This window comes from Hippopotamus amphibius, chromosome 1 (assembly GCF_030028045.1).
Source record: "Hippopotamus amphibius kiboko isolate mHipAmp2 chromosome 1, mHipAmp2.hap2, whole genome shotgun sequence".
Lineage (NCBI taxonomy): Eukaryota > Metazoa > Chordata > Mammalia > Artiodactyla > Hippopotamidae > Hippopotamus > Hippopotamus amphibius.
In genome coordinates, this window is record NC_080186.1 from 142,541,823 (window position 1) to 142,554,017 (window position 12,195).

At 41.3% G+C, this 12,195-nt stretch overlaps 1 protein-coding gene across 3 annotated transcripts in view; it reads left to right on the top strand.

The window, feature by feature from the left end:
- ATP10B (ATPase phospholipid transporting 10B (putative)) overlaps window positions 1-12,195 on the top strand; it is a 330,102-nt gene that overhangs the window by 300,854 nt on the left and 17,053 nt on the right. For all 3 annotated transcript variants that reach the window (XM_057729720.1, XM_057729733.1, XM_057729726.1), the window contains 3 exons: window positions 8,938-9,138; window positions 10,467-10,547; window positions 11,885-11,989. In XM_057729720.1, the coding sequence (XP_057585703.1) occupies window positions 8,938-9,138; window positions 10,467-10,547; window positions 11,885-11,989 (387 nt within the window). The remainder of the gene's footprint in view (window positions 1-8,937; window positions 9,139-10,466; window positions 10,548-11,884; window positions 11,990-12,195) is intronic.

Below are 12,195 nucleotides of genomic sequence, written 5' to 3' on the forward strand. Positions count from 1 at the left end.
GGGTAGAATGGGGCTGATGCTATTTGGAGATGTTATTGTAAAGATTGGCAATCCTATCTGGAAAGCACCTGGCACATCGGGGGCAGTGTGAAGAGTTAAGCATGGACTTTGGAGTCAGATCAGACTTGGTTCAAATCGAGGCTCCTGTGTTTTGTAATGGTCCTACACCTTAGTTTCCCCATCTCTAAAATGGGGATGGTAATAGTACCTTTCTCCCACACTTGCTATGAGGATGAAAAGACAGCTTATGTAGAAAGTGACTGGCACCTACTGATCTCCCTATAAAGTTAGTCATTCCTTTTATCATTGTTGCTGCTCTTGTAACTCTTAGAGGGGCTCCATAAATGAGATTTCTTTTCTGACTTTGAGGAAGGAAGATCTGAAGGACAACTAGCCGGACTTGTAGCTTAGGTTTCCTCCCCAGGTAGAGCCACCCAATGCAAGAGCACCACCCCACCCCTCAGGATAGTGAAGGGAAAGGTTTAGGACTCAGACCCTTACGTATCCCTTCAGCATTGCCAGCCTTCCCACTGAGGACTTCTAAATAAAATATCTATCCGAAAAAATGTTTAGAGTAGGGTGATCATCTGGGTTTTAGTCTTACCTGACTCTAGTGTGCTGTGTGAACTTGAAAGAGTTACTTAACCTCTCTGAGCCTTGGTTTCTTCATCAATAATATGGGGAGACTAGGACTCTCTCTGTCTCTAGAAGTATTATCGAGAGGCTTTAGCATCAGAGCTCTGAATAGCACATAGCACTATACAAATACAATCATTCGAAGGTATTATTGTTTCTCTAAAAAATATGTGTATTTCTGTCTTGTTGATAAGGGCCCAAAGCAGGCACACACCAACTGAGGTATTAAAACTGTCAGAGGCTTTTGTTTGCAAAGCCCTTGATTAACTGCGGCCATAGGAAGAAGTCAGGGCACTGCTGTACTAAGGGAGGGAACAGGGCCTGTGTTTTTCATTATCTAGTTCAAGGACCTTTGAATAATCCCCAAGAGACTCCAAATAGAATCCGACTCCTATTAGCATAAGGAAAAAGGGAGGATTAAAACCAGGGTGATGGAAGGGAAACACATTAGCCAAGTAGCAACTATAAAATGGCATATATTTTTCCCTCTCGCTCCGTTCTCCCAGGCCTGCCTTCAGGCAGTCACAGTTACCCTGACTCGGGAATGAGCATTTCTGTGCAAAGTTCAATGTATATGTAAATAAGCAGCATGACAACAAATAATGTAAATTCCATAAACTGGATGGTACCATCATTTCGGCAAGTCTATGCAAATGACTCTATTTGACTGAAAAGACTGTTTACTTAGAATTCAAAATGCCCCCGATTAATGTTTTTCTCTTGCCTCCAAAAGAATCATTCTTTTGAATAAGCACAACCTCTTCTCTGCATTAAATTTGTGAAATAGAAAAGGAAACGTTTCCAGCCAGCCATGCTTTCAAAGCTTAAATGATATGTATTTCCAGCCTGATGCCGTGCTCGAAATTGCAATACTGATGCCGTATTATCTCCCCTTTGCAATTAGAGGGTGGAGAACTATGACTTCCACATCCGAAACCAATTTCCGAGGGGATTAAAGCCCTGCCTGCTCTGAAATGTGAACAATGAATTAATTACTGCACTGTAGCTTCTTGGGAGGAAAAACAGGCGCCCAATCTCAACGATACCATCACGGGGTTCACTGCGCTCTCTCCGGGGTGCAGAGACTCCAGCCAGGCAGAGCAAGTGCAGACGAGCAAGGTCCTAACACGACCTGCGGAGGAAGAAAACACTTTCATGTTAAAACTCCAGGATGAGTGTTAGGACAATAGAACCACCAAGATGTACTTAGTTTGTCCAGATCATTATGGAACATCTGCTGTGTTGGGAACACTATCAGGCACTGGGTATAGAGCAGAGATCTAGACAGACATGGTCCCTCTTCTCATGAGGCTTATGGTCTAAATCGGAGCTCAGCAAACTTCTGCAAAGGACCTGATCATAAATACTGTCTGCTTTGTGGGCCATAGAGCTTCTGTCGCACCGACTCAGCTCCACTGTGGCAGCTATAGACAATGTGCAAATGAATCACTGTGGCTGTGTCCCAGTAAAACTTTCTTTATGGCTGACTTGACGTGCAGAATGTAATTTGTCACCTCCTGGTTTCTGTAAATCTTCTCAAAGTGTCTTGGCCCAGCAGCTTTAGCATCACCTCGATGCTCATTAGAAATGGGCACCCTCAGGCTGCACGCCAGGCCCACTAACTCAGAGTCTGCGCTGTCAGTGAGATCGCCAGGTGACTCACACGAACATTAAAAACTGACAAGCACTACTATAGGGAGAAAGAAGTTAAAATTTTTAAAACATTGTCTTCAGCACATCTCCCTAGAGTAAAGGCCAGGGTGCTATACACGTACCACCAGGAGACTCTTAACCTAATCAATCCAGAAGAAAATAGCATTTAAACTATGGTCTGAAAGACAAGGAGATTGAACTATGAGTTGATCAGTTTCCCTGCCAAGGAGGAGATGTTTGACAACCTGAGTGCTTACAGGAACTATTTCAGGAAGTTTATTCATCATTTTATAGCATACGTTGTATTTAATTCCAAAAGCAACTGTAAGAGACTTACAGTAGAAACACAAAGGCAGTAGGGAAGTTATAAAGGAACTATAAGAGTGTAGCTTAGGACATAGAAAAGGGAGCAGTTAAGTTGCACCAAGAACCTGGGATAAGACATGTATTTTCTTTAACACAAGTCCAAGTTGTTTATTATTACATTCAATAGACATAAACTACCCTGTCAGATTGCTTATAGAAGTTTCTAAATACTTGTTTTCAATTTCTTTACTTGTCTTATTGTGGACAAGTAACAAACACTCCTAGATCAACACAGGTCCACGAACAGCACTTGGAGTAGCTCTAGAACACGTACATCTCTAGTTGAAAATCCCTGGTAGAGCAGAAGAGGCAGAGCAGTATAATGATGTGGTGTTAGAAGCCCAAGACTGAAGGTCAGGAACCTTGTATTCCTTTTTTTCTTTTTTTGGATTAATATAGTTTCCATTTTTTAATTGAGTTATTCCTTTTTTAAATTTAATTTTTATTTTATATTAGAGTATAGTTGATTTACAATGTTGTGTTAGTTTCAGGTATATAGCAAAGTGATTCATTTATACATATACATATACCCATTCATTTTCAGATTCTTTTCCCATATATGTTATTACTGATTATTGAGTAGAGTTCCCTGTGCTATACAGTAGGTCCTTGTTGATTATGTATTTTATATCTATTATCTACTTTATATTGTGCATATATGTTAATCCCAAACTCCTAATTTATCCCTTCCCCCATCTTTCCCCTTTGGTAACCATAAGTTTGTTTTCAAAGTCTGTTTTGTAAATAAGTTCATTTATATCATTTTTTTAGATTCCACATGTAAATGATATCATATGATACTTGTCTTTCCCTGCCTGACTTACTTCACTTAGTATCGTAATCTCTAGGTCTGTGTTGCTGCAGATGGCATTTTATATCATTCATTTTTTAGGGCTGAGTAATATTCCATTGTATACATGTACCACATTTTCTTTATCCATTCCCCTATCAATGAACATTTGTGTTGCTTCCACATCTTGGCTAGTGTAACTATGGGGTGCATGAACATTGGGGTGCACGTATCCCTTGAAATTATGGTTTTCTCTGGATATATGCCATGGAATGGGATTGCTGAATCACATGGTAATTCTATTTTTAGTTTTTTAAGGAACCTCCATACTGTTCTCCATAGTGGCCATGTCAATTTTCATTCCCACCAACAGTGTAAGAGGGTTCCCTTTTCTCCACACCCTCTCCAGCATTTGTTGTTTGTAGGTTTTTTGATGATGGCCATTCTGACCGGTGTGAGGTGACACCTCATTTTATTGTAGTTTTGATTTTGCATTTCTCTTATAATTAGCAATGTTGAGCATCTTTTCATGTGCTTTTTGGCCATCTGTATGTCTTCTTTGGAGAAATGTCTATTTAGATCTTCTGACAATTTTTTGACTGGTTTGTTTGTTTTGATATTGAGCTACATAAGCTATTTGTATATTTTGGAGATGAATACCCTGTCAGCCGCTTTGTTTGTAAATATTTTCTCCCAGTTCATAGGTTGGCTTTTCATTTTGTTTATGGTTTCCTTTATTGTTCAAAAGCTTATAAGTTTGATTAGGTCCCATTTGTTTATTTTTGCTTTTATTTCTATGCCTTGGGAGACTGACGTAAGAAAACATTGGTATGATATGAGAAAACATTGGAATGACATGAGAAAACATTGGTCAGAGAATGTTTTGCCTATGTTCTCTTCTAGGAGTTTTATGGTGTCACGTCTATATTTAAGTCATTAAACTATTTTGAGTTTATTTTTGTTTATGGTGTTAGAGAACGTTCTAGTTTCATTCTTTCACATATAGCTGTCCAGTTTTCCCAGCACCACTTACTGAAGAGACTGTATTTTTTCCATTGTATATTCTTGCCTTTTTTGTCATAGATTAATTGACAATAGGTTTGTGAGTTTATTTATGGGCTTTCTAGCCTGTTCCATTGATCTATAGTTCTATTTTTGTGTCAGTACCATACTGTTTTGACAATTGCAGCTTTGTAGTATAATCTGAAGTCAGAGAACCTGATTCCTCCAGCTCCATTTTTCTTTTCCAGATAGTTTTGGCTATTTTAGTCTTTTGTGTTTCCATACAAATTGTAAAATTTTTTGGTGTAATTCTGTAAAAAATGCCATTGGTAATTTAATAGTGATTGCATTGAATCTGTAGATTGCCTTGGGTAGTATAGTCATTTTGACAATATTGATTTTTCCAACCCACAAACATGGTGTATCTTTCCATCTCTTTGTGTCATTTTCAAGTTCTTTCATCAGCATCTTATAGTTTTCAAAGTACAGGTCTTTTTCCTTCTTAGGTAGGTTTATTCCTAGGTATTTTATTCTTTTTGAGAGATGGTAAGTGGGATTGTTTCCTTAATTTCTCTTTATGATCTTTCATTGTTAGTGTATAGAAATACAAGAGATTTCTGTGTATTAATTTTGTAAACTGCAACTTTACCAAATTCATTGATGAGCTCTAGTAATTTTCTGGTCGATTCTTTAGGATCATCTATGTATAGTATCATATCTGCAAACAGTGACGATTTAACTTCTTCTTTTCCAGTTTAGATGTCTTTCATTTCTTGTCCTTCTCTGATTGCCCTGGCTAGGACTACCAAGACTATGTTGAATTAAAGTGGCAAGAGTGGACATGCTTGTCTTGTTTCTGACCTTAGAGGAAATGCTTTCAGCTTTTCACCATTGAATATAATGTTAGCTGTGGGTTTGTCAATATATGGCCTTTATTATGTTGAGGTATGTTCCCTCTCTGCCAACTGTCTGGAGAGTTTTTATCAAAGATGAGTGTTGAATTTTGTCAAAAGCTTTTTTTGCATCTATTGACATGATCATATGGTTTTTACTCTTCAATTTGTTAATGTGGTGTATCACACTAATTTGTGGATACTGAAAAATCCTTGCATCCCTTGGATAAATCCCACTTGATCGTGGTGTACGACCCTTTTAATGTGTTGTTGGATTCGGTTTGCTAGTATTTTGTTGAGGATTTTGGCATCTATGTTCATCAGTGATATTGGCCTGTAATTTTGTGTGTGTATGGTAACTTTGGTTTTGGTATCAGGGTGCTGGTGGCCTCACAGAATGAGTTTGGGAGTGTTCCTTCCTCTGCAATGTTTTGGAATAGTTTCAGAAGGATAGGTGTTAACTCTTCTCTAAATGTTTGGTAGGATTCAATTGTGACACCATCTGGTCTTGGACGTTTCTTTGTTGGAAATTTTTTTTATCACAGTTTCAATTTCAGTACTGGTGATTGATCTGTTCATATTTCCTATTTCTTCCTGGTTCAGTCTTGGAAGATTGTACTTTTCTAAGAATTTGTCCATTTCCTCTAGGTTGTCTATTTTATTGGCATATAGTTGCTTGTAGTAACCTCTTATGATCCTTTGTATTTCTGTGGTGTCTGTTGTAACAACTTCTTTTTCATTTTTTATTTTATTGGGTCTTTTTGAGGACTCAAGCCTGGGAGGCAGGCTCTCAGATAGCTCTGAGGGACTATAACTATGTTCAGTGAGGTCAAAAGGAAAAAAAGTACTACAAATGAACACAAATAGGAAACGAGCAATGCAATAAAATGTATAAAAAGGAACCAAATGAACATTTTAGAATAGAAGAATGTGATATTTTAAAAATTTCACTGGGTGAATTCAACAGAGTAACAGAGATAACAAAGGAAAGGGCCAGAGTACTTGAAGACAGAATAATATTAATTATCCAATCTGAAGAACAGAGGAAAAAAGAGATCAATTAAGCACCATTTTTTATTTTATTGATATGAGCCCTCTCCCTTTTTTTCTCAATGAGTCTCACTAAAGGTTGATCAATTTTATCTTTTCAAAGAACCAGTATTTAGTTTCATTGATCTTTTCTATTGTTTTCTTCATCTCTATTCCAGCTGTTTCTGCTCTGATCTTTATGATTTCTTCTACTTTATTCTTCTTTCTCTAGTTGCTTTAGGTGTAAGGTTAGGTCGTTTGTGATTTTTCTTGTTTCCTGAGGTAAGATTATATTGCTATAAACTTCCCTCTTAGAACTGCTTTTGCTGCATCCCATAAGTTTTGGATCATCATGTTTTCATTGTCATTTGTCTCTAGGTATTTTTTGATTTCCTCTTTGATTTTTTCAGTGATCCATTGGTTGTTTCATAGCATATTGTTTAGCCAGAACATCTAGGTCTGATTCCAGCTTTGGTACTTACTAGTCTGTAACCCCAGCCCCATGAGTTGACCTCTCTGAGGCTTGGTTTTCTCAATTGTTAAATGAAGATAGTAGTGATATCCTCATAAGGCTGGTAGGTGGATTGAATGGGTCAGAACAGAACCTGGCATATAGGAAGTGCTTTAGGAGTCTCTTACTGTTGTTATGCTGCTGTTGCTATTCTTGACCTTGATCTATAGATGGCATCACCCCAGAGTCCTAAGATTCTACAACCTCAAGTCACAGTTCCAGCCCAAACTGGCCGCAAAACTTTGGTGTAGTCACTAACCCCATCTGAGCCACTCAAGCCTCCTGTGTGTACATGGAGATAAGAGTTACTGTCTCACCCAGCTAGCTGGGGAAGGAGAAGCAAGGCAAGGAGCTCAAAGGGCCAAAAAAAGTCAAAGCCTCATACAGTTGCTGAATGCTAGTATCAAGGAGACTTTAGCACTTCGGTTCCTCTTAAACCCACCCTGTCAAGGGCACAAACGATTGATGTTGATTTGGGGGCTCAGAGTCTGCCCACAGTGTATTTCGAACCTACCTGCAGCATAGGAAAGAGACTGAGCCCTCTCCTTCCCACATCTCCCCCTCTGAGAAATAACTTGATCAAAACTCATAGGAGTAAAGCCATCACAGAATCACAGGACTGGCGTGGGAGGATGCGACCTGAAACCCTGTAGCGGCAATGGAGGGGAGCCCGGCCCTGGGATAGAGAAACGTAAGGTCCAGGGTGTCTCAGAGCACCAGGGTCTCTTTCAAAGCCAGGAAGCCTCCCATTAGTCATCTTGGCAGAAAAGCCAAAACTGGAGCTCCTTGGCTGGAAGAATCTCAGTCAACATTGTTATTGTTTAATCCGAAGATGGAACTAAAAGGTCTTGGGGGTGGCTGAGGAGCAAGCTTTGAAAATTCAGGGGCTGGTTGTGCCACTTCCTATCTCTGCATGTGGGCAGGGGTTAACTGAGTATCTCAGAGCCTCAGATTCCTCATCTGTAGATAATGTTAAATAACTATTATCAAGTTATATTATTTAATAACATTAAATATAGTACTACTATATTAGCAATAACTAATCTTGCTAGGTTGTTGGGACAAATTATGTATATTGCATATCTACTAACGTGTTACATACTGAAAAAGTATATCACACACCTCTCACAAATAGAAGCGCAAATAACAATCATGGTGTTAATATCAATGTTCATGTTATTAGTAGTATTTCAATAATAAAGAGAGCCTCTTAAAAATAACACTGGCCCGGGGTTAGGGAATGAGAATTCTAGCTTGAACACAAACCTGCTGAATGATTCCTTACAAGCCCCTTCACCCCTCTGTGCCTCAGCCACATGGAACTGAGACGTTCTAGTTCTAACCCCAGGACCAGCTGCTTCCGTGACCTTGGTCAAGTCACCAAACCACAGCACAATGTGTTAGACAGTAATAGTGACCCAGCCCTTCTCAGGTGGGGAGGTCTTGAGTGGAAAGATCTTTCAAGAGTGTAGAGTAACACTTAGGCATAAGACATCTTCCCCTTCTGAGCTGCATGACCATTAGGAAGGTGTTGTGAGGTCAACCTCCGCACGAAGTCACCCAGCTGTCCTGACTGCACTCAAGTCCTTCTGGCATCCCTTCCTCTTACCACACTACTAATCATAACTACTGCCTTTTGGTATCATGTGCCATGGTCTAGGTACTACTAATCCCATCTGAAAGATGGCAAGATGACTTTCAGAAAGTCTAAGCAATTTGTCCAAGGTCGTACAGCTAGTACATGACAGAACTGGGAATTCAAAACCCATCCTCTCTGCCTCCAAAAACCTACACTCTTAACAATGATAGTATACTTAACAAGCTGGTGGAATTCCCTTCATGTCCTAAAGAAGGTCAGGAGGAGGAGGAGGAGAAGTAACAGTAACAGCAGAATCTGAGAATGAGAATTACCTCCAATCCTTACACAAACCTGCATGTCACAAATAAGGAAATTGAAGCTCCAAGTCTGCGTAGTGACCTGTCAGAGCTCCTAAGCAGCATCTGGTGACCGGCTGCCCACGGGTCCTCACTCACGAGGCCACCCTCTCTGCCTACAGTGCTACGTCAATCTGCTCTTCTGGTACCAGTTCTTCTGTGGTTTCTCTGGCTCCACCATGATCGATTACTGGCAGATGATCTTCTTCAATCTGTTCTTCACCTCCTTGCCTCCTCTTGTCTTTGGAGTCCTCGATAAAGACATCTCTATGGAAACACTCCTGGCATTACCTGAGCTGTACAAGAGCGGGCAGAACTCTGAGGTAAGGGGCTCGGGCAGGCAGGGGCTGACCTCCAGCTCCTCCCTGGAGGTGGTGAGAAGGAGCGCTGGGCTAGGAGTCCTATGTTCTGGTCACCACTCTGCCACTTACCTCCCATGTGACCCAGGAACACTGCTCCCTGTTCCTGACCTTTTTCTCATTTGTTGTTGAAGGTGATGGACCAGACCAGTGAGTATTTTTCTTTTTAGTTATTTCTTAATTACATCACACATTAATATGGGACTGCCTAGTTAAAGGGGAAGAGGGCTTACAGAAAGATCCCATCATCCTTATCAAAGAAGGTCTTTGTAGGCCTTCAACAGAACCCCCAAGGCTCGGTTTGGGAATCCATGGGACTAAAAGCCATCAGAATAGTGTCTTACAAGGCACAGAGGCCACACTGATGCCCTAAATGATTTAGAGAAGTCAGGCAGTCCGACCGGCACAGGCACAGGCCAGGAGCTTGGATGAAGGAGAGAGAGAGGGCTCTGGGCAAAGGGATGTCGATATGCACGAGGGCATCTTTACACCTGGGGGAAAGGAAGGCAAAGTCAGATGTGGTGCTTGGGAGCTGGTGATATTTTGTGGAGAGCCAGGAAGAACCAAGCCGCATCTTAACCCAAAGACAGATGGAGAGCAACACAGCAAGCCTGGCAGTTCAGGCGAGGGAGCCGTGGCGACGGCACATGTACATCCTGGGCCCTTCTAACTGCCCCCTTCCCATAGGCGAGCTGGCTGCATGATGTTTGAGTACCTAACATTAAAAGAAGTTAATGTAGCAAAAACATACACTGTAAATGGTTTCACTTTTCCCAGGGAAGGCAGGAAGAGTGAAGCACAAATGAGAACGCTTGTCTCTGAAGCCACTGAGCTCCTGGGCACCTGTGGCCCTGGGCTGTGATTGAGAGCTCCCTTTCAGTTGCTATTCAGAAACCTCAGAATCTCTAAACTTACTAAGACTGTATTAGCAGCAGCAATGTGCTAATGAATGATAATCATTGACAGCTGAGCCCTTACTAGGTACCAAAGCACAATTATATTTAGACATCTTGAAATCCAAGGAAATGGTGTTGTTTTTATCTACTTTCTAGAAGAAGAAACAATTCTCAAAGCAGTTCAGTGACTTTCACTATGGTCACACAGAGCAGGAACTTGACCTGAGGTCTGTCACTCCCAGGTCTGTGCTCTTCATTGTTCCATTCTTTTGTCTCTGAGATAAGAAGCATTGTAAGTGCCACACCGTCTGGCCCAGCCATGCACAAGGAAGTTGCTTACAAAGAACAGAGGCTTGCTCTGATGGTGGTAACTGTCCATGCGTTCTTTCCTGGCAGTGCTATAACCTGCGGACTTTCTGGATTTCCATGGCGGATGCGTTCTACCAGAGCCTCGTCTGTTTCTTTATCCCCTACCTGGTAAGTTGTGTGGTCCCATTCGAACCATACAAATAGCAGGGTAGAACTGGTCCTGTTTATATGAAATCCCAGACTAATAGTATTTTTCTAGTAGTAACTTCAGAGCAGAGGCTCCAAATAGGAGGCCTGCAGACTCCACCCTACCCAGGGTATTCAAAAAGTCAGAATACTTTACCAAAACGTCTTAATTTCTGCCAGCTTCTGAAAAGCTGAAAGCTATTATTATTACATTGGGTCATTTTTCCCTCATGGTGAAAATCCAGAGTTGACTCACCGCCCTGCTTAGATGTGGCACATGTTCTCTATTTCGCCATAGTCCCCACCATGCCCTTTTGTGCCATGCCTGGCCTTCTTCACTCATTTACTGCTTCTTACTTGAGCATGGAAGGTATTTGAATTTGCAACCCTTGGTTTATATTTAGATCTGTGCCTTCCAAGGTCAAGGCAGGAAGCTCTGATAATAAGGGATACTACATTATTTGAAATAAAAACAAGAATACAGATAGCAAGGGATACCAGCCCCATCTCAATCTGGTTCCCCAACTTAAAGAGTGAGAATTTATATAGTATTGGATATCTATATTCCTCCTGGACAGGGAACTCAGATGTGGGGTAATTGCTACCAGGAAAACAGTGGTGTCTACCTAGTTTCTTTTGCAAATAGCAAGATGATGGGTGTTGAGGAGGCTGGCATTTTGTGCTTTCTTTGAATTTCCTGGTTTACAAGACCCTCCCTGGCCAGGCCTCTGCTTGCCTTTCCTGCTTCATCCTCTGCCCTTACTACATGCACAACAGACCTACCACCTAGGACTATTTGGACTCTTCATCTTCAGTTCTGGCCTTTGCCTGGTCTGCCTTTCCTCTTTCGTTTCAAGAGAATAACTCCTCTTATTACAGCCTCAGCTGATTTCTCTTCTCTACTCCCAGGGTGCCTTGCACTTGTCTCCGTTACAGCACTTACACTCTTAAATTGTACCACATTTGCCCTGTACAGTAGACCCTAAACTCCTTAAAAGTGGACACAGGAGTATCTATAGCAATTGACATTGTACCTGGTAGGTACTCCATAAATTCTTTGTTCACGCATTCTGCAATGTTCTGGAATCCTTATCATGGCTTCCTTTGCAAATGCATTTTAAAGAGGTTAGTCCTGTCAACTTACTCCTCCTCTGTCTGTCCCTTGGGTCTGCTCCACATGATGGCAGCCAGGTACCTTCTCCCTATTCCTTCCCCTCTCTTGACACCTGCCTTCACTGATGCTTTACAATCACTTGTCAAAGCCGAGGCCTTCAGTCCATGGACACATCTGACAGTGCCTGCTTGCTCCTCCTCTGCAGACCTACAAGGACTCTGATATCGACGTCTTTACCTTTGGGACACCCATCAACACCGTTTCCCTCGCCACAATCCTCTTGCACCAGGCAATGGAAATTAAGACCTGGGTAAGTGCCCCAGAGCCCTTTTGGCCTAAAAATTGTGTTCCTGTCCATCGACCACATTCAGTTGCTTTACTCCATATCACTGATCCACTGGATAAATACATACTGAACTCCTACCTGTGGTCCACTTGTACAGGGATAAAGAGGTAGAGAAGATAAAATTCCCGGCCTCAAATTGTTCACCATCTAATCAAGATGAAAAACTAAGA